The following is a 23,243-nucleotide window of genomic DNA, read 5'->3' as shown; positions in this document are numbered from 1 at the left end:
ATATTTAGAAAATAGATGCAAGATAAATTTTAAAAAATTTACTTTGAATTAAAATCATAAATTAAAAAATAATTTAAAATTATCAATTAAATTTTATTATTAAATATTTAATCCAAAGAATAAAATATATTATAAAAATTAAATACATGAATATTATCTTTTATTGAACAAAGTAAATTCATAAATTATCATTTCATTCCGTACTTAGTAAACCAAACGTGATAACGTAACTTTCTTAGGGTTTTAATCAATACCTTCCGATGTATACCAAACATTGTAAAGTGAATATAAAAAATCATAATACCAAACGTAAACATAATCTTGTGTAATGTGGATATTCAACAAAGTATCCATTAATTTCTGTTTATAATGCATCAATCAATCTCTACGTGCTTCCTTCTATCGTGTTGACTTAGATTATGAATTATAGTGATGGCAGCTTGTGCGTTCCATTTGGTCGATTTCAGTTGTTCCAATTGTGCCTCTTATGCTCGTTGGTGTGAGGAATTTTGTATTGTATTCATTTTAGAGGTGAAGGTTATCTTTATGATTTTGATATTTCAGAAAAGACATCACCTTGCTGTGAGATTGTTTTCTTCTTCACTATTTAAATGGCATGGATGATATGTTTCCAAAACGAATTTGTACATACATCACCATTCTTCACCAAATAAATTTCAAACTAAGTCCGTTTTAGATGTAAATGTAACTGGTCTAATCAATGAGTATAATTATCAGTATTGAAAGTAGTTTATTTGAATATCAACTTAACTCCAACAATATATAACATTTGTGGTTAAAGAAAACCTCAACAGGAGAAATGTGAATCTTAATTTTTAAAATGTGGGCTCTTGTACTAAGAGTAAAAAGACAGGTAACTTAGTTCTAAACCAAATAGCAAAATGTCATTTTGTTAAAGAAAAACAACTTCAATAATCAATACATAGAATGAGTGGATCTTTGGATTATGTTTGAATATTATAATTATCAATATTGAACTTCAATATAAACTTAACTCAAATAAATATAAATTTTAATTTTAATTTATAAAAATTTGGTAAAAGTATTTTGAAGGCTCTATATTAGGAATCATATTATATTTTGTTTTCTACTAGAAAATGGGTAAAATAGTTTTAAACCAAAAAGAAAACTGGTAATTTTGTTAAAACTTCTATCAACTCTTATTATTAAAAATCGATCCCTATACATCAACATGAGTTATATGTGGCACACTAAGTGTTACTTTGTTCAGTTATTTTATCTATCGCATCAATTTTTAACACTATAAAGAGATAAATATTTTAGTAAAAGGACTAATTTATACTTTTATCTAACATAGAAGAATTAATTTACTTTTTTTTTGACTCGTTATGCTTTTAACTAAAATTCAAGTTAATAATTTCTTTTCGAAATAACAAATTACTGAAAATGAAAATGTGAATTATGATTCAAAATCATTAATTTATTTGTATACAAGTAACGATGATTAGGATTATCGACAGTGACAAGAGAAGACGTAAATATAGAAACAGGGAAGTGATTGAATTGGGAAATTGATGATATGAAGTATGAAGCAAATGGTAAAATTTTCAGAGTGGTAAAGGAGCTGAGGTGATAAAACAAAAATATGATAAAATTGGTGATGAAGGATTCTGGAGTTGGAAATAGCCATTGGTTGAAGCTGTACTGCACCCAAAATATATAAAAATAATATGAACAGTGAGGAAGCAAGTACCAAAGCAATACAACGTGGAAAAGTGCAGAGAGACAAATAAAAGGCATCGATTGCATCACGGAAAGGCAAAGACCTTGCTTGGGGGCAAGCGTGGTTGTTGCCAGACAGTTTGCAGAAATGCGCACCTTAAGCTCTTTTGATCATTCAAATCCATATATTTTCATACACACACTACTCTCAGGGCTCAGCACGAACAGGACAACAACTCTCCCTGTGGACCATCCCCACAGTTTTTTAACTTTTCACCCCTACCAGCATGTTTAAAAGATCTTTCTATTTTAACTTGTAATGGAGTGTTTATTAGTTTCTGGAAACCTGTTTTATTAAGAAAAGTTGAGGTTTCGGGGAAGGATTATGGAGGAAGCAAAGGTATGTCGCATCAAGGGGAGTCACTGTACTTTCTCTCCCTGTTTGCTCATTTGAGGGAGGGAGCTCAAGTGGGTAGATTTTGGAATCTTTTTTAACTCTAAAATTACACTAATCTGATTCCAACACCAGTTATTAGAATGGAGGAAAGTAGACCTTACCCCAAATATATTAATTAATTAATTTCTGTTCAATTTTAAGTGTTTTTTTTTTGTTTATTTCACAAATTATAACTACTTTAATACAACTAACTTTTATTTTTATTTAATTATTTTCCACGTAAGTTGAATTAGTAAATTTTTGGGATTTTTTAAGTGTAGCGACTATAATACAATTAAAGTCTCAATACAAGTGAATAGTATAAATAATTATAATGTAAAATCAATTCATTGTATTACAAATAAATTAAAAATAAAAATCAAGTAAAACCCACGTATAAAAAATATATACACGTCAAATTATATATGATAAATACCCGAGTCAACTGAACGATGAACTAGTGTACATATTCTAGAAAGAAAAATAGGGCATATACATTAGTCGTAGATTTTTTGTGTTAAAACCGGAGGGCAATAATGAAGAGTAAGTGGGACCCGAATGTGACAGGGCGTGGGATAGGGATGAACATGACGTTGTCGGTTGTTTTGTACAGAGAAAGACTCCTTTAATCTCATCAGAATCTCTCTCTTTCTGTTTTTGTTTTTAACACAAACCAAACTCCCCCTTTCTCTCTCTTGACTCTAAACATTGACTCTTTTAATTTTTCATTTTTTATTAATCTTTCCCTCGGCTTCAACACAAGCAACCAAGCTGTCGCTTGTTGGATATGTAGTTGGCTTGCTGGGGGCACAGAAGCAAACCCAGATCTTTAACCCTAAAACTCATACCCCAGATCCATCTTTTTTCTTTCATGGTGTCTTAAAGCCTTAAAAGCTGCTGCCCACTTGCAGTTTCTGCCGTTTGCTGGTCATCTCTTTTTTAGGTCTGTGACTTTTGGTCCCATTTCAACTTTAATGTCTTTTGTTTGTTCTTTTTCAAGATATTGATTTCATCTCTCTCTCTCTCTCTTTCTCTCTCTTTCTTCTTTATCTCAGCTTACAGATGTTGTAACGGTTGAAATTAGCGGTATGGGTCGATGGATTTTGGCTGGATAATGCTAAATATCGGGAGGAATATAGGGGAAAAGGAAAACAATAAGATATCTACCCTAGATAAGCTTCTTGCATCATCATCATCATCACCGTCATCTCTTTTGATAACGTTTCAAAGTTTTCCGAGCTAGATGAATAGTTGAATAGTGAACTTCATTTTAGGCTCTTTATTTTGTGTTTTGTCGATAATTAGTTGTTAAACTATGGAAGTTAGAGGTGAAGAACATGATATTAAAACGCCAGTGCGAGATGGGAATCATAATGGTGATGCGGTTCTCACTTGCACTCAAACCCTAGACCAAGTTCATCGTCCCCAAAGGCAACAATCACTTGGCCATGTTGGAAGATCTCCGAACCCGGATCGAATCGCCGGCGCCAGTGTTGCACCCATTTCAGTCAGTTCTAACACGAAGCCATTGGCGGGTGTCGTTAGGTATCGAGAGTGTCTGAAGAACCACGCTGCCAGCATCGGTGGAAACGTTTACGACGGGTGCGGTGAGTTCATGCCTAGTGGAGAAGAAGGAACACTGGAAGCGTTGAAATGTGCAGCCTGTGACTGCCACCGCAACTTCCACCGCAAAGAGGTTGATGGAGAGACCCAACAATTCGGGGGTAGGAGAAGCTTGATGCTTAACCCTCTTCAGCTGCCTCCACCATTGCCCTCTCCAACCATGCTGCACCACCACCACCATCACCATCAAAAGTATACAAGTCCACCCAGTGCAATGGTTACACCAATGAATGTAGCGTTTGGTGGCGGTGGCACCGAGTCTTCAAGCGAGGATCTTAACATGTATCAGTCAAATCCGGAGGGAATGGCGGCAGCAGCACCCCCTTATGTTTTGTCAAAGAAGAGATTCAGAACGAAATTTACGCAGGAACAGAAGGATAAGATGTTGGAATTAGCGGAGAAATTGGGGTGGAGAATCAATAAACAAGATGAAGATGAAGTCGAAAAGTTTTGCGCTGAGTATGGGGTGAAACGGCAGGTTTTCAAGGTTTGGATGCACAACAACAAGAACGTGAAGAAGCCGCCTCAGGATCAGTAAGATTTCTTCTTCATAACCCCTATATATATATAGACGGGGCAACGTACAAGATTAAACCAGACATTTTAGAGTTAAGAAAGGAGCTGGCCTTCATGTTCAAATTATATTTGTATAATTCTTCATTGTAAGCCATGGTTATGTCTTGGCAATTCAGCACCGTTCCAAACCCCCCCGCCTCCCAAAAACAAAGTAGTCTTGTATTAGTAATTAATTGTTCTTGTTTAAATTAATTAGAATGGTAGTCTCTTTCTCATCATTTCAATCTATGCCCCCAATCCCATTGTTTCTGATAACACTGTCTAAAAAGGAGCTATGACATGGGGCAAATGCTACCGAATGCGAATGCGTGTCATGTTTAATGCTGACTGAAAACTTGTGACTTCATTTCATGCACATTCATTCCATCCGTGATTAAAAAAATGTTTTATTTATTTAAAAATAGATAAAATATTCTCTATAGGTTAAATGAAATAGTAAATTAGTCAGTTTATTAAAGATTTTATCTATTTTTATTGTTAGAAATTGATTATATAATTATTTTGTCAGTCACACCAATTTTTAACAAGACAAATGATTCAAAATTTTAATTTTTTATTTAACATATAAAAAATTAATTTATTCATTTTTTTAATAAATAAGACAAAATACAATTAAACTCTTAATATATATATTTTCATGATACTTTTGTAAGCTTTACAACCGTATTTTTAAATGGGGACCATTTAAGTTTTTGGCTTTTGATGTATGGTGATTGATATGAACCTTGCAGATTAAACAACAATGTCTCGGCATTTTTGTTTGGATTTTGAAACTATCTCTTAAATCTTAACTTTCAACATAAATTGTATGCCAATATACCTTCTCTTGAATCTAACTTTCAACACAGATTGTATACATGCCTTCCCCCCTCAAAAAGAAAAAGAAAAACTACGGAATTAAATGGACAATACGCATCAGTGAGATTTTGACCCAACACATTTGTCCTGCTTGAATTTTGGTGGCATCTTTACACAACAAATGAAGCCAATACCCCTTTAACCGTTTAATATCTCCACCTGGTTTAATTTTATAATCCTACACGTTCACAACTAAAATTTTGGATTCAAATTTTGTGAAGGGAGAAAATATTTTGATGAAAGTTATTTATACCGGATATCATTAAAAGAGAGGGAAGGAGAAAATGGCCGTAGTGACAAGAAAGTTGATTCACCTGTAACAGGTGGAGGTTGCGTTAAGGTCTATTGCTAAGGTTGTTGAAAATGAGGAAAGAGCTTCCTCATTCCATCATGCCTTGGGCTATTTATAGGGAAGAGTCTCTTATCCAATTATGCCATGTCATGGACTAAGCTCAATGTGATTAAACCAAATGATAAGGCCATATTCATTGGTTGTTATCAATTGTAATATATCTGATATTCTCTTTACTGATATAGTATGCGGTTGTTAGATTTCAATAGTCTTAATGGTCTTCTCTTGATGAGTGCACACCTAATAATGAGTGGTCTAATAGGGGTCCCTTATCAGCGAGTCACTAAGAACGGGTGATCTTATGAGCGGTGTGAAGCATGTGGATGGTTGGTCATTATGACTAGCCGAGTGGTAGGAGGTGGTGTTTCTCATGTTGTTATGATGCCATGCAATGTTATTAAAAATAGACCAAATTAGTCTGTTTGATCGAGAACCGACTGGTATACGAGTCAAAAGTAAAGAGGAGAACTAGTTAGCCTGTCAACTCATATAAACCGCGATTGAACCGTGAATCGATAAACTGGTTCAACTGATTTTTTTATTTTGTTTTATATTTTTGGGACAAACCCAAGTAAAAAAAGAAGAAGAAGAAAACGTTTCAGAAGACCAGATCCTTCAAGTAATGTAAATCTGTACGGCCTCTATTTTTTTGTTGCTAAAAACCGAATTATTTTCCGTTCTTCTTCATAGCTTAATGTTTGGGAATCCTCAATCCTTTGCCCATGAAATAGTTTTCTCAAGGTTTGAGTGAAAAGGGAAAAAAGAGAGAAAGAATGAAAGATGAAAAAGGAAGCTGGCGGCAGAGGGAAATAAGAAGATGAAGTAGCAGAAAATAGTAAAAGCCATTTACGGTTTCTTTTCTTTTCTGTGGATTATGGGCTTTATCTTATTAGTTGGGCTGATCTCTAAATTTAAAAGGCCCACTTTTTCATTTAAAGTTTTTTAAAAGTATTTTTTTAATAATTATTGTTTTAAATTATTGAATTGGTTTTGGTTGAACCGAGATAGAAACGATCGAACCGGTTTAATCAAGAATCGATGGTCTGATCAATTCAACCATCAATTCGGTTTAAAAAACATTGATCACACTTGACGAAGTCAGAAACATGTACAGTGGGACGGAGAATACACAAAGTATAAAATATAAAATAAAGAAAAAGAAGAAATTATTACAAAATTTTATCAAATATATTTTATTTAATTTTAATTATAAAATATATAATATATTTAAATTACAAATATAGATTGTTAATGTTTAAAAGAAAAGAAGACTTTAATGGCACACAAATTTATTTTGCTATCTAAATTTGGCTTTATCTGTCCATAAAGAAATTTAGTATGAAAATATAAAAAAAAGTTATGCCAATTTTCTCATAATGAAATAAAATTTTGAATTTTTAAACAAAGGTAAAATTAAAGTTTTGCTGTTAAAAAAATAGTAGTAAATAAAATAAAAATTATTTTATTTTGCAAAAAAAAACATAAAGTTACATATAATGAAAAGCATTATTAATTCAAATGTAACAGAAAATATTAAGTTAATAAAGTAATGTGATTTATAATGAAAAGTTTAAAAACTTTGGAAGGTCAAGCATATGTCATTGTGATTTATAAGGATTAAAATAAATTTGTTTTCAAAATTCATAGGGCAATAGAGCAATTTGTCAGAATTTAGGGAAGGTGAGGGCCGTCAGTCCCCACTAAATTTGCCACTGGACTCAGCTCTATAGTCAAATAGTAAAATTTGGATGTCCTTCCCACCATTCCCATGCATGCAAAGGTCAATTTCAACTTTCATCTCCAAATTTTGTATATATAATCTTGGGTTTTTTAAGAGAGCAAGTTAACCAATGAAATGAAAAGATAATAATATTGGCATTGTTGTTATTATTATAACATTTTATTAACAATGGGTTCAAACCACATAAAAAGGTTTGATCGCAAAAATAAAAAATAAAAAAAAAGTACTGATAGTGATAGGGATAGTGCTTTTCCCATCAATCTCTATATTATAGGATGAGAACCAGGCTTTGATATCCCATCTTAAACCAATCTTGTGGCTACAGGTTCAGCTCAAACCTTGACTTCGGGTGTTTCCGCTGATGAGCTTGCTGGTGTTGGTGCTGGTTCCGATGCTGGTTCCGATGATGGTGAAGAAGCGAACATGCCCCCAATACCGCTGCACATCACAAATAAATTTCAACATAAAAGGCTTATGTATGTAATTACTAAAATTTAAAATAATGTTGGTTTTCATGGTTTCTTTTTTCACCTGATCTTGTCCTTAGCCCAATCGGTCCATGATTCATTGGAATTATCGTGTCCCTCATGACCTGGTGCCTCAGCTTTTGCGGCGTTTGATTCTGTTGATGCTGTAGGTGACGTTGCGGCGGTGTCACCAACGACGGAATGGATTGAAACAAGCACGATCATTGAGATCAAAACAATGACCAAAGCAATCTTTGCCATTTTTGTTTTTTATGTAAAAAAAAAGTTAAAGAGTAAAAGGGAAAGGAATGACTTTATTTACGAATATGAAAATATTTAGTAAAATGTGATGGATGAATTTGAGATTGAAATCAAGAAATATTTATAGGGTTTAAGAGGAGATATGTACGAGGAATCCATAGGCATTGGTGATTGGTGACCCAACACGAGTTTAACTGTGAGATAATTTCGGAAAAATCAATTCAAACTTCCATTTCTATCGGTCTGGTTTGCTTATGAATTTCGTATAAATATCATCAAAATTTCGATTTTTCATATCAAATCATTTTACCAACATGCTATTTACGCTCATGTATCAAAATTACCAAAATTAATCAAATTTAATAAAAACTACCAATTAAACTAGAAATCATGTGTGTTTCAATTAATAATAAAACATAATGTTTAAAACTAATAATAATTACATATATGCAATATGTAAAATATTAAAATAAAAAAATTAGTTTATATTGTGAGCAAAAAAATTAAAATAGATAAATACATCATATTAAGAATATTAAATTCACTCTAATTGTTTATCATGATAGTGTCATTTTTTAGTTGGTATTGAGTTGAATTGGAATACCAACTCAATTGACAACATTATCAATATATACAAACAATGCGTGTGAGACGATTTGTAATAAAATTGAAATGTATAAAAATGTTAAATTTTGATAGAAGTGGTAAAAAAGGTAAAAGTATAGCAAAACCCCCGTACTATACCCTACATTGCATTTTAGCCCATTTAATGAAAAAAATGAACAAATTAGTCTATGTACATTAGATGAGTGAGCAAAATAGCTCCTTCGTTAAAATTGCAACGTTAAATGTTTGTTTTGATATTTATATATAAGGAATAATAACAAATTTAGCCCCAACATTTATACATTTATTCAATTTGATCCATACTCTTTCATTGGAAGAAAATTAGAAATTTTTAAACTAATAAGGCTAAAGGGTTAAAAAGGCCTTAGTAAAAATTAAAAATTAAACCAATTAAACCCTTTTAAAATTTTAAAATTATTTAAAAATCATAAAAATTATAAAACTAAATTTATTAAAGAAAGTAATAAAATTTTATTAAAAATACCAACATTGACCAAATAAAAGAGCAGAGTCAAAAAAATTTAAGTCTTATAACCATTAGATTTTAATGGGTCGGTATTGATATTTTTAATAAGAATTTTATAATTTTAATAATTTTTAATTTTAAAAGGACTTAATTGATTTTTTAATTTGTTACTAAGGTCTTTTGACCCTTTAGCCTTATTATTTTCAGAATTTTCTAATTTATTTCCAATAAAAGAGTAGGGTCAAATTGAATAAATGTAAATGTTAAGGGCTAAATTTATTATTATAATTTATATATAAATACCAAATTTTAACAGCATGACTGTTTTGCTCACTCTTCTAACGTACAATGACTAATTTGCCCAATTTTCAATAGAGAGGTTAAAATGCAATCCAAGGTATAATATAGGGGGTTTTGTGGTACTTTTATCGATAACAATTTATTTATAAATGCTGGTGTCGAAACAATTTTTTGAAAACAAAAATTTAGTTGTCGACTTTAAAAAACAAGAATTGGAGTCGCCACCGATCCTTTATTGAGGTGTGATCGGCTCACCTTAAAAATGATTCTGGTCTACGAAATTTAAGAAAACGGGTTCGGGAGTCAGTTACGCACGAGGAAGGGTTAGCACCCTCGCAACGCCCAAAATCGGTACCAAATTGATTATTTAATGTCTTGGTGTCGAAAATTAAAAAGATTTTGTTAAACTCAAATTTTGAAATCTGAAAAGGATAATCAATTATTCAAGTCATGCGAAGAAATTGAGTCCCAATACGTTAGGGTACAATTTCTCAATATCCCCGAATTTTGAATATCACTTTTTAATTAATTTTTTAAAGAAAATCTTCATTTCGAGAAAGCAATATGTCATGCCCAATGCGTTAGGACATAACATATTGAATTCCCGAAAATGATTTTTGTTTATATTTTAAATAACAAATATTCTCGGTTATTTGGAATTAACAAAGAAAATCGGAACCCAATACGTTAGGGCTCAATTTTCCTCGAAAATCCCTAACGTTGAATATCGTTTTTATTTTGAAAATCTTTGAATCATAAAAATAATTTTAATATTTTGACAAAATTAAAATGTTATTTTGAGAGTATGAAATGCATATCATAATAAAATATATATATAAACAAAAGACTTATATAAAAGATAAAAATAAAATATAAGCATAATATATTACTAATTATATAAAAAACATGGACACATATGTATATATAAAAGAGATTTGAAAGATATATTAATAAAGGTGTCAAATAATATAGGTGTATATTTATTACGTATTATAATAAAAATATTTGGATTATAAGATATTGAAAATATATAAATGTTATAAAATACGAATATATAAATGCATATATATGTATATAAAGCTAAGAAAATAAAGGAATAATAAAACATAGGATACGTATATAATATATGTAAACTATAAAAATAAAATAATATGATAATAAAATATATACGTACTACATATATATTTAAAACATTTATAATATATATTAACTTATATATATATATACGCACATATACACATACAATAATAATAACATAGTAATAATTATACTAATAAATAATATTAACAATATATATAAAAAAACTAAAAAAAACAAATTAAGGACTAAATTTAAAAGCCAAATGTAATTTATGAGCCGAATTTGAAAATAAAAACAAGAAAGGAGTAATTTAAAACACGCGTAGCGAGGGAAGGATCGGAGGAATAAATTTACCCAAACCTCCTACAATATTAGCAACAAAGGACTAATTTGAAACAACTTAAAAAATATGGTAAAATTTAAAAGAAATAAATAAGCTAATTTAAAAGCAACTGTAAAAATAAAAGGGATCAATTAGCAAATTATCCATTTTAAAAATGCCCTATAAAAGCCAATTTTAAAACCCTAAAATCACTTCTTCACCACCCACAAATGTGCATGACTCTCCATCTACTCCACCATTCCAGTCCTCTCCTATTTCCGACCATGAAACGACGAAGCGAGGTTGCCTTTCGGCGAATCTCACGACGGTAAGCCTTCCTTCCTTCTTCTCTTTATTTTTTGTTTTAAGAAATAAAAAGAAAAACAAAATGAAATAGAAACAGTAAAAAACAATAGAAAAAGAGAACTAAAATTTGTCACCTTAAAAAATGCTTTTTCTTTTTTTCTTTTATTTTCTTTAACTTTCAATACAATATTTTTTTGCTAACCCCCCTTAATAGATTCGATTGGCTTTTATATAGCCTTTACTCAAAACCTTTACAATTGTTTTCTTTGCGTGTATATCTTCTTTGTTCGTGGTTCGTTTGTAGAACGAACGTGCATAATAGACGCAAGAGGATCGTTGATCGTGGGTGATTGCGTCGTGTGGGTGATGGAACCGATTCTTGAACATGGGCAAGGTGCGGCGATGAGGCGATGGGCGATTCTTGCGGTGGTGAGATCTTGCTAATCGCTAGGGTTGCTACTATCCTTTGAAAATTTTTACTTTGGGCCACACTGTAATTGGGCTAAGATTTAGGGTCAATGATTTGGATTTAATTGATTTTTAATCAGGCCAAAATTGGCCTATTACAGCTGCCCCTCTTTGCTTATTATCGTGTAACGAGAATGGAGCAAAGACTTTAGAAATGACCAATTTTGCCTGGTCGTGCTGGACTTCAAGGCCCTTTTCTTCAAAGAGCTTCATTCCATCCTACTGCAACGTCAGAGGTATAGGAACTAGAGCTTCGATCCACTCCACTACAACATCAAGGAGATAGGATTTGGGTCTTCAGTTTGCTCGAAAGAATAAAATTTGCTATCTCAAGTCCACTTCACTGCACCGCCAGGGAAGTAAGATCTGCCGTTGTGGCTTCAATCTTTTAAATTGCTTTGTTAGGGAAACCAGATCCGCTATGGTGACTTCAATTTGCTCCACTACATCACCAAGGAAATAAGATCTGTCGTCGTGACTTCAATCTTTTTCACTGTAATGCCAAAGAGATAGGATTCACTGCCCACAGCTTCAATCCGCTCAAATTCAACTAATCCAAGCCTTAACATCAGGGATATAAGATCCGCCGTCGTGGCTTCAATCTGTTCCTCTGCGACGCCAGGAAAATAAGATCCGCCCTTGTGGCTTCAATCTATTTCATTGCTACGTCAAGGCGATAAGACTAGTCTTCGATCTGCTTTGCTGCCAGTACAGGAAGGCAAGATCTGCCATTTTCGACCTACTCAGCTGTTGCCTAGGGAGACAAGGCTGGTATCTTCGATCTGCTTCGTTGTCAATACAGGAAGGCAAGGTCCGCTATCTTCAGTCTGCTCCGCTGTAAACTCAGGGAGGCAAGGCTGGTGTCTTTGATCTGCTTCGTTGTCAGTACAAGAAGGCAATATCTGTTATATTCCGTCTGCTCCGCTGCAAACCCAGGGAGGCAAGGCTGGTGTCTTTGATCTGCTTCGTTGTCAGTACAAGAAGGCAAGATCTGCTATCTTCAGTCTGCTCCGCTGTAAACCCAGGGAGGCAAGGCTGGTGTCTTCGATCTGCTTCATTGTCAGTACAAGAAGGCAAGATCTGCTATATTCCGTCTGCTCCGCTGCAAACCCAGGGAGGCAAGGCTGGTGTCTTTGATCTGCTTCGTTGTCAGTACAAGAAGGCAAGATCTGCTATCTTCAGTCTGCTCCGCTGTAAACTCAGGGAGGCAAGGCTGGTGTCTTTGATCTGCTTCATTGTCAGTACAAGAAGGCAAGATCTGCTTTATTCCGTCTGCTTCGCTGCAAACCCAGGGAGGCAAGGCTGGTGTCTTTGATCTGCTTCGTTGTCAGTACAAGAAGGCAAGATCTGCTATCTTCAGTCTGCTCCGCTGCAAACCCAGGGAGGCAAGGCTGGTGGTTTCACCGATCAGTTCTCTGAGGAACATGACCTGTATAATGAACTTAATTATGCCTAGTGCTTAGGATGTCATGATCAGAATGAATCAATTGCTCCTAACTAGACGTGTATGAGTGACATTTGAATGAATGCAGAATGTCATTTTTTTCCGAGAATGATCCCGCTTAGGTAGTCATTACTCAAAGTTTATTAAAGCCATATCACTGACGCACTACAACGTACTCTTGCTCGGCTAGCATCTTCAAAAACACTCAATCAAATTGCCCCCACTGTGAACTTCAAAGTTCAATCTACTGGGATGCAACATCAGTATCATCCTTCCACTATAACCAAATGGTAGAAAAACATTACTTCTCAATCTTATCTTATCGCAATGTGAAACACTTTGGTCCTTTATACCCCTCTCAGGGGGTTATACCAAATTCCCATGCACGAATGAAGGATTTTTCACTCCAAGGAAACCCATTTCTATTGCTTGGTGATTACTGCTTATTTGTTCAATGAAGCTTTGTCACCAACCTGACATCTTGTCACTTTGTTCAATCAATGCTTTTGACAACAAAATCTAAAGAGAAAGTCTTAATTTAGACCTTTCCTTCCCAGATATTTCAACCTTTAAACTAGGTGCGTTCTAAACAATAGTCCTGTTTCAGGTTCTCGTATTATTTAGAAACTTCTAGAGTAATATGCAAAACTTCCCTTGTGAAAGTTTTATTAGTCTATTAATCATTATTCTAATGCAACATGCTTGCGAAAAGAATATAACAATGGATAAAACAGTATTGATTTGAGAGCATAGCTTGCCATGAATAAATTATCAAGAATATTGAAAATAAAAGATGATTTGACTTGTATCTTGAAAAAGAATGAGGTATTCCAAGAATAAGCATATATAAATAGTATAAAGACTAGGTGCCCCAGATATCGCAGTTTGAACTTCTCTGCACAAACTTCCTGAAGACCACTCTGAATCCGACATGTGCTTTAGAAGATCTACAGTACTCTATCGATGCCCCAAGATGTTGCGTCCTCTTTCCCACTGATTCAATCATTGCAAGATTACCGGAGGTGTCGCCTGATTAGCATTTGAGCCGCCCTTTTTCGGGTTTTCAACTCAAATCCCCTTTGGTCTCAAAGTGCCCTTTACGGGTTTTCACATTGGCCTCTCCTTTCTTTTTTTTTTGTTTAAGAAAAGTATTTTTTAACTGAATCTGAGTTTACGGGATTTGGCAAATCTTTGCCATCTATCTCACTCAAAATCAAAGCTCCCCCTGAAAAGGCTTTTTTTAAACATACAGACCTTCCCAATTTGGCATCCATTTCCCTCTAAAATCCTTTTGTATAGGAAGGATTTTTTTCAACACCAGCTCCCCCTCATTAAATTCTCTGGGACCAACTTTTTTGTTGTAGGCCTACATCATCCGCTTTTGATACATCTGACCATGCCGAATAGCTTTTAGCCTTTTCCCTTCAATTAAGTTCAATTGATCGTAACGAGATTGAACCCATTCTGCCTCATCCAATTTCAACTCAGATAACACTCGGAGAGAAGGAATTTCTATTTCAATAGGTAAAACTGCTTCCATGCCATAAACCAAAAAGAAAGGTGTTGCCCCAGTCGACGTCCTGACAGACGTTCTATAAGCAAAGAGAGCAAATGGTAGTTTCTCATGCCAATCCCTGTAAGTCTCGGTCATCTTTCCCACAATTTTCTTGATGTTCTTATTGGCTGCTTCTACTGCACCATTCATCTTTGGACAGTATGGCGACGAGTTATGATGTCTGATCCCGAATTGACTGCAAACCTCCGTTATTGCACTATTGTTCAAATTTAGCGCATTATCAGATATGATCTTCTCAGGCATTCCATATCGACATATGATTTCCTTTTTCAAGAATTTGCTAACAGTTGACTTCGTGATATTTGCATATGAAGCAGCCTCCACCCATTTGGTAAAGTAGTCAATAACCACAAAGATGAAGCGATGCCCGTTAGAAGCTTTGGGCGATATTGGCCCAATGACGTCCATACCCCACATAGAGAAAGGCCATGGAGAAGTCATAACATGAAGAGGTGAAGGAGGTGCATGCATTTTGTCACCATAAATTTGACATTTATGGCACTTCTTAGCATAGCTGATGCAATCCCTTTCCAAAGTAGACCAATAATACCCAAATCTCATGATCTGCCTGGCCATTGCGAAACCATTTGCATGTGTTCCACAAATACCCTCATGGACTTCTTCTAGAATTCTTCTAGCTTCCACTGCGTCCACACATCTTAGCAGTACTTGATCTTTCCCTTTTTTGTACAGGATTTCTCCATCTAGAACATAGTCATCTAGAACATATCAAAAGGCATTCCGAACAATCTTGTCGATTAATTATGTTAATATAGAACCAAGACGACTTTTGTTACATATATCTTAACTAAATTCATCACTAATCACATATATTAACACAACCAAATGACATAGATCAAGTATGGATATGTAGCATGGAAATTACATACAATGTGATCTAAACATGTCTATTTACAACTAGTCCTCCTTAAACCTTAGTAAGATCAAGTTTTACCAAAATCAAATTGTGAATAAACCAAATAAACCTTATTTCTGCAGAAAATAACCTTAATATACATATAAATTAAAATAAATGAAAATCTGTCTATAGCAAAAAAGCATTTAAAATTATAAACTCCCAACTAAAACCGAATATCCTAAAATGATGTTACATCCATATGAGCAATGTGCCCATAAAAACCTTGGGTGGTAGTCACTTAGTAAACGAATCCACAATCATTAAGTTTGTCTCAATATTCTTTATAAGCACTTAACCACTCTGGACGCTTACTTTAATAACTAGGAATTTAAAGTCTATGTGCATTGGCTTTGATGTCCTTCTACTGTAATTGGAATAAAGAATTGTCATTTATTGTCACAATTTGCAGCCTAGTGATAAAATTTTGCATCCATTTCCATCTAAATTGAAGTCTGTATACCGGAAAATCTTTAACTTATCAACCTCTGATACATGAGCATGTAATATTTTGTTTTCTAAATATGATATATGAATCGTTTGGCTACTTTCCAATTATCCATGCCCGAATTGCTCAAATATTTGCACAACATCCCAACAATGTATGCAATATATGAACGCATACAAACCTAAACATACATTAGACTCCCCCTAATACTAAAATGTAGGGGTTTTGTTTGAATTTTCGTAAACTCAAAATCATTCTTGGGGCATTGATTAAGACTACGCTTACTCCTACTGAACTTGTGATATATACAATCATTAACCAAAGTCATATTGAAATCAAATGTGATAATCACTTGGTGAATATTGTAATACCACAAACAAGAATCATGCTTAAGCCCATAAATGAACTTCTTAATTTGCAAACCATTAACTCTGCATCACCAAATGCAAAAGCTTTTTTGTTGTTGTAACAAATAAATCGTCTCACCAATGTTACCATTGAGAACCCATTGACTTAACATCCATATTATGCGACTCAAGGTCAAAATATTCCACTAAAGTCGTTATAATACTTTCTCTACTGAACCTGCTTAACGACATTAGTTTTTGAGGTAATAGAGTTTGTTACTTAACTAGTGGATTCAACAACATTGTCTTGATCCAAAGTTGCTACTTATACAATATAATGCATAATGGTTTGTTCCTGATCATTGTTAATAGAAATTAAATAAATGTATTGAGGAATATCGACATATTCCTTTTCAAAGAAAATGTCTTTAATTCTTTCTCACCCAACAAACTCAACATCTTCAATGAACCATCTTAAAAGTAACCTTAGTAATGAGATCACAAAATTTGTAACCCTTATATTTTTTAGAGTATCTAAAAAATCAAAAGGATCAAGAACATTGTTAGACATAAGTTCTCAATTCTCCTTTTAAAGACATAACCTAATCTCTTATGCCACAATGAACCAAATTCTCAGTGGTTAATTTGCGTTTCTTACCTACCACAAAATGCAAGGATTCATCAAATAAAGTAATAATATCAATTAAATATAGTTTATCATAACATGACAAAAACTGGAACCAACCGATTTTGAATTAGGAAAAAGACTAAATTTTCCATTTCCAAAACAAGAAAAATTTGATTTTCCCAATGCTAAATGGAAATCAAATTCCACCTAAAATACGATACAAAAAAAAAGTCTCATTAAAATCCAAATAAAATCCAGTTCTTAATAATAATAAATGTAATGACCTAGTTTCTAGTGGTATCCAAAATTATGGTTTCGGGATCTCGTTTCTATAAGCCGAGTCTGTAGATATAAAACAAAGATATTTACAGAGTTAAATTATAGATGAATTAAAAATTGGATAGTCTATTTAGCTGAAATTGTGGTTAATTAAGTCTTAAGGACTAAATTGTAAAGTCCAATCGCTATAGATTTTTAATTAGAAAATGACTTTGGGACTTAAATTGCAATTAACCAAAGGTCCAAATTAACAATTAGATCATATTTAACTTATACTTAGTGGACATTATGATGTTATAAAATTAAATAAGTGAAATAAAGATTAATTATAAGTAAAACATAATTAACTAAATTAATCAAACATTAAGCCAAGTATAAAAGTGTAAATTCGGTGGAAAGAAAGATAAAATCAAACACCTTTCTTCTTCACCTAAATTGAACACCATTTTTGAACCAAAGGAACCTTTCAATTTTGAAGCATTAAACCATAAATTGGTAAGTTCATTTAGGTCCCTTTCTTGTAATTTTTGTAGATTTGAGGTCATGGGCGCTAGATTTAGCTAGCCCAAGTACCAATTTATAAATCTGTTAAAGTTTTGAAAGATTCCATTGATGATAATTGAATGATTTAGGTGTTAAGCTGATAGAAATTAAACTTAGATTAAGAAAATGACTCAATTGTAAAGCTTAATTGTTAGTTTCGTACACTATAGGCCAAATTGAATAAAATGTAAAATAGACATGAGATTTATGTAGGAATAAGAAATAGAAGGTCCCTAATGAGTAATTATGAAATTGGATTTCAATTCGAAGCTTTGGATTGAAAGTTATGTTTGTTTCGGGTTTAGGGACTAAATTGAATACATTGTAAAGTATGCTTGATTTTGTGACTAGTTTTGATTTGAATGGAATTTTAAAATATCATATGTTTTATGATTTTGTTTAGCTAACGTTGACACAAAATCGTCGAGAGAGAAAGGAAAATTGAAAGTCGACGATGAATAGCTTGAAATTTCGATTTGCATTTCATTGATTCGTGAACTATTTATTTTTTGCATGTTCATGTCATTTTGCCTTATATGGATATTGAGATGAGTTATTGATGATTATTTGAGCTGAATTGATGTGATTAAGATTGATTATGGAGCAGTGACTAATTTGAATAGAATAAAAGTTTCACGATTTAATTGATAATTGAAAATTGGTATATGCCTATGTAGATCCTTTGTGCATTTAGTGGGATTGAATGCTTATTTGACCACATCACATCAATAGACAAGAGGCCATTCCCTATGAATATCATAAGGAACGACGAAGAATGGATCGATCTTTTAGCACCCTAAAGTTATTCTGAGCAACTTTCTTCTTGGCCAGTCTGTCCTCGTATCCTTATTTTGGCTCTCAACCTCTTTAAGTGAACTAGCCTCCACTGCACCACCTTGGCCTCCTCCTTATCTTCCTCTATTGTTTTATGCTGTATCAACAAACCTTTATATAAAAGTTTAGGTTATTAAAATTATATTGGTAAATACATACATTTTTAGCCAAATATCCAAAATGGATGATAACAACTAGGGCATGTTTGGATGGGAGATTTAAAAATTTGGGTATAACACATTGACAATTTGGATATGACATGTTTAAAAAAACATGCAATTTGGATAATAATAAATTTAGCTTTCAACCTTTACACATTTATTCAATTTGACATTAGTAACAAATTAAAAAATCAACTAAGCCCTCTTAAAATTTAAAATTATTAAAAAAATCATAAAAACTATAATTTTTAAAAAGAAGTTATAATTTTTATTAGAAAATAATAATACCGATCCAATAAAGAGGAGGGATCAAATGTTTTTATAATCTTATAGCCATTAGATGTTAATGGGTCGGTATAGTTATTTTTTAATAAAAATTTATAATTTTAAAAATGTTATAACCTTTTTTTAATATTTTTAAATTTTAAAAGGGCTTAATTATTATTTTTTAATTTGTTACTAAGAGATTTTGACTCTTTAGCCTTATTAGTTAAAATATTTCTAATTTAATTCCAATAAGCAGTAGGGGTCAAATTGAATAAATGTGTAAAGATTGAGGACTAAATTCGTTATTATACCTTATATATGATACCAAATTTTAAGAGAGAGTTGTTTTGCTCACTCATCTAATGTATAGAAACTAATTTGTCCTTTTCAATAGAAAAGCTAAAATACAATCCATAATATAATACATAGGGTTCGTGGTAGTTTTACATTATATATATATCCATTCAAATTCTAATATTACAAGAAATTTTCCATTCTAAACCAACACATCCAAAAATATAATAAAATCGTGTTAGACATTTTAAATTCTAAATTTTAAAATATTTCAATTAAGTTCTTAAAGTATTAGTATCATATTAATTAGATCCTTTTGTCAAATTAGTTATTAGTTTGAGCTTTAAATGTTAACTTAAATCTATTGTATGAATAGATTGGATCTATTTTCTTTTTAGTTTTTATAAATTTTATTACCTTTGGTTTTTTAAACATGTTATACCCAAACTGTCTATGTGTAAATACATACATATTTATAATTTGATTAATATGTTTTAAATATACATAGATTAAATTTGATATGTCATTTTTAAGTCTAAATTGATGGTTAGACTAACAAAAAAAATGCTTTAAAAACCGAAGTATAAATGTCAAATTTCAGATTACATCCATAATGGTATATGTAAAAAATTCTAACGTAAAGGGGATGTAGCTCAGATGGTAGAGCGCTCGCTTAGCATGCGAGAGGTACGGGGATCGATACCCCGCATCTCCATTCTTGATATGTTTTTCATTTGGAATGGAAACAAAAGTTTCTCCCGCCGTCCCGCGTTTCCCTTTCCCATATTTTTATTCTTGAAACAAAAGTGTCTCCGATTCCCTCGTAAAATTAGGACTCAGTATATATCATTCCTTTTCCCACTTGCAGTCAATTCCAAACCCAGATTTTCAATTAATTGCTTCACTTGATTGTCTGCTTCTTTTCTACGATTGTGTTTTTATTCTTTAAATCTCATGCAATCGCGATTAGGATACAAGAAACGAAATCAAATTTATAATTCAATCAACAATTTTGATTTTCTCTTAATGTTGAAAACGGAAATTAATATTGTTTTTATTAATCCACATGATTTATTGTTGAAACAATGTTATCTAAATCAGTTACGTTTCAATTTTCTATCTTGATTATTACTTTTTATTTTTTATTTTTTGGGTAATCATTCTGATTTTGTGCTGATCGTATTAGTCTTAACTCCACAATCTTTACCCAGTAATTGAAGTATTATTTCTAGTTTTTTTTAAAGAAAATTTCTCTTCTATGGAAACAAACAAGGTAAATAGAATATTGATTCAATAGACAAAACACAATATTTAGTATAACACTAATTTTATTTAAAATTGGAAAATCCAGTACTGTACTTACAAGTTTGATACACTTGTTTGTTATACAAAGAAACTGACACTCTTAAGAGAGCCGAATTTTTTATGGAGAATCTCAATTTCTTTACAATTTATGTTTTTTTTTTTTAGTTTGTACAGGTTCTCTAAACAGTGTAGCTTTTGCTTCATTGGAGCTTTAGATTCTTCATCAATCTGTGGAGGATTTAAAATAAAAACACGAGTAATGTTAGAATAATTAAAATATTTAATTATTTTATATTTGAGAAGAGAAGCATTTGCAAATGGTTATCTATGTTAGTTTATATGGAAAATTATTTATTTTTAAGACTAAGAGTAATTCTAGGGAATATTAATGAAGGGTTTCAGAGGAATATGAAATTTTTGGTTACAAACTGGTATAGGTCAGACATATGAAAAAGACAAGCACCGACGAACTTATTTATTTTATGATATTGGGTTCCAAGCTCTTTGAATTATTTCTAGGACCATCTGCATATGATCTAAAACAAAAGAGGATTAGATTTCATGTGCTCTTTTTATGGTATGTTGAAATATAGTATTATAGAAAACAACATCAACCAAAAAAAGAAAAAAAATGTGGGGAAATGGGGATTCGGTGTTTGATGTGAACTCGAGCTACCAGAAAACGAAAGGTGGTGCGTCCATCATGCATGGCATGTTAGAGGAAACATGGATGATTACAACTGCTTTAAAAGAGTTTTCTTTTTATATTATAATGTGATTTTTGAACATCAAACCGTGAATCCTAGCTTGGGAAAGAACACCGGACAACATTCTTAAATGATTTCGGTTTAGCCGAAAGGGAAGAGAGAGTGGCATGCTAAGTTAGTTTCCTATCATATGCTGTGATTTGGAGCTAGAGGGCACTTCCATGTTTCATGTTAGGGTTGGCCTCTAGAAACTATGGTTTTTTTACTGCCCATAAATACAATATCCGTAATCTTAATTTCTTTAGTATTTGAATAAATGATCAGGTTTTTCAATTCTTGTTGGCATTATGAAGACATTGGTTGCATGCCTTTCCTCTGTCATAAGTGGACAGCATTTTACATTGCACAGGTCAAGTAGAAAAGACTCAAAGGAGGTAAGAATAAGTAATGAAAGTTTGGAAATGGGAAATAATAGTAATCTCCTACCTTAGCTCACCAGCAATTCATCTTCTGTAACTCCCAGTAGTGCTTTTGTAATTGGGTATAGGTATTTTACCAGATTCAATATACATGAGATCTTCCACTAGGACCTCATAGTGCCTTCTTACTTCCTCGGCCGATTTCTCCCCCACAGCAGCCGCCACTTTTTGCCACCGGTCAGGGGTGTCCTTGTCATATATTGCTAGTGCTTTCTCAAATAGCTTGTTTTGGTAAGGCGTCCAGTAGGAGTCAGAAGCACGTGAAGAAGTGAAAAAGTTTGATGCCATTAACTATATGACTTTGGGGATGAATGAAAATAAGGACGGATATGATAAAGGTATTGGATGAGTTGGATGTTTTAGCTGAAACAAAAGTTTGGTGAAAGAGGATTGTATGTATTTTAAGATGAGACCTTGCAGGGAGAGTTAATTAACCAAAGGAAGGGGAAGAGCAGATTGTGTTGGCTTAGTCGAGAGAGAAGAAGACTGAAGTCAAGGGAGGGTATGGGTAAGAAATTGCAAAGCCAGCTACTTATAAAGAGCAAAGATGGTGTGGTTAGGAGTAATGGCAGCTCGGTGTTGTTTAAAAAATTATCACTTGTTTTTTTTTTTTTAAATATTTTATTATATTTTTATAGTACACTTCTTAACTTCTTATTTTACTTATGAAATTTAAAAAAAAAATTAAATAATTAGATTATGATTATATCTATAATTTAGAAAAAGAAATCAGATTATGATATAAGTAAAGCTATTAAAATCTAATTCAATAAAATCGGATTTTGAATGAATTTTTAGTTTTGTTAATTAAGGTATAGGTGAAGTTTTGGTATTTGGCGAATATATATATTTATCCCTGGGGGCTACAACGGGATATGATTGGGTGGCTTAAGCAAGAGCTTTGATGTAAAAGAACTGACCCTTTATAAAAGTCATTTTCTTGTCTTTTTTAATATCAACACCAAATTGATTTTGCTTGAGAATTTCTCAGATGCTGGGGATTAGATCCTAAAACAGAGTCTTCCCATTAGCATTGATGCTCCAATAATTTGATCCTCGGAACCCCACCAAATATACAGTAAGATATTCCAATTATTTATAAATAAATATATAAATAAAGAGGTGGGATCTACTTACACCGGTGGTGTTAACTGTAGTGGCCCATTTTTGCCCGGGGCCCAATATGACCCAAACAAAACCAAACACTAAATAAACAAAACCCAAAATAAAAAAGGCCCATAGTCCAAAATAATTACAAACAGCCCAAACTAAACCTAACAGCCCTAGCCCAACAGAATAAAAAAAAACAGTAAAAAACCCTAGGTGCGCCGCACCTAGGTCTTCTAACCCCTAGCCGCCAGCCTCCTTGCGCATGCCTCTGTCACCACCGTCGGCCTCGAAACCCCTGCAAAAATTGAATGCAACAAC

General features: G+C 32.7%; 3 protein-coding genes and 1 non-coding gene across 5 annotated transcripts; 2 read left to right on the top strand and 2 right to left on the bottom strand.

The window, feature by feature from the left end:
- The first annotated feature begins 2,814 nt into the window (after positions 1–2,814).
- LOC105785011 (zinc-finger homeodomain protein 5) lies at positions 2,815–4,557 on the top strand. The gene is made up of 2 exons (XM_012610942.2): positions 2,815–3,083; positions 3,196–4,557. Exon 2 carries the CDS (start codon positions 3,456–3,458, stop codon positions 4,299–4,301), a length of 846 nt encoding a protein of 281 aa, XP_012466396.1. The 5' UTR covers positions 2,815–3,083; positions 3,196–3,455; the 3' UTR covers positions 4,302–4,557.
- Positions 4,558–7,405: 2,848 nt separating this feature from the next.
- On the bottom strand, positions 7,406–8,327 carry LOC105787238 (uncharacterized). The gene is made up of 2 exons (XM_012613650.2): positions 7,822–8,327; positions 7,406–7,728 (listed from the first exon to the last, which is right to left on the bottom strand). Exons 1-2 carry the CDS (start codon positions 8,016–8,018, stop codon positions 7,623–7,625), a joined length of 303 nt encoding a protein of 100 aa, XP_012469104.1. The 5' UTR covers positions 8,019–8,327; the 3' UTR covers positions 7,406–7,622.
- An 11,639-nt stretch (positions 8,328–19,966) lies between these two features.
- TRNAA-AGC (transfer RNA alanine (anticodon AGC)) lies at positions 19,967–20,039 on the top strand. Its single transcript has one exon. It is a non-coding gene; the product is annotated as a tRNA-Ala (tRNA).
- A 595-nt stretch (positions 20,040–20,634) lies between these two features.
- On the bottom strand, positions 20,635–22,332 carry LOC105785004 (protein RADIALIS-like 5). Of its 2 annotated transcripts, none has more exons than XM_012610933.2 (2): positions 21,823–22,331; positions 20,635–20,857 (listed from the first exon to the last, which is right to left on the bottom strand). In XM_012610933.2, the coding sequence occupies exon 1, from the start codon at positions 22,101–22,103 to the stop codon at positions 21,840–21,842; it is 264 nt and encodes an 87-aa protein (XP_012466387.1). In that variant the 5' UTR covers positions 22,104–22,331; the 3' UTR covers positions 20,635–20,857; positions 21,823–21,839. The 2 variants fall into 2 exon arrangements, with proteins under 2 accessions (XP_012466387.1, XP_052488501.1); XM_052632541.1 differs by lacking the exon at positions 20,635–20,857 and adding an exon at positions 20,940–21,165 and having other exon boundaries at positions 21,823–22,332.
- Positions 22,333–23,243: the final 911 nt, after the last annotated feature.

This window comes from Gossypium raimondii, chromosome 1 (genome assembly GCF_025698545.1).
Source record: "Gossypium raimondii isolate GPD5lz chromosome 1, ASM2569854v1, whole genome shotgun sequence".
NCBI classification, from domain to species: Eukaryota; Viridiplantae; Streptophyta; class Magnoliopsida; order Malvales; family Malvaceae; genus Gossypium; species Gossypium raimondii.
Note: the sequence above shows the minus strand (reverse complement) of the source record. Positions and strands in the feature narration are given on the sequence as shown.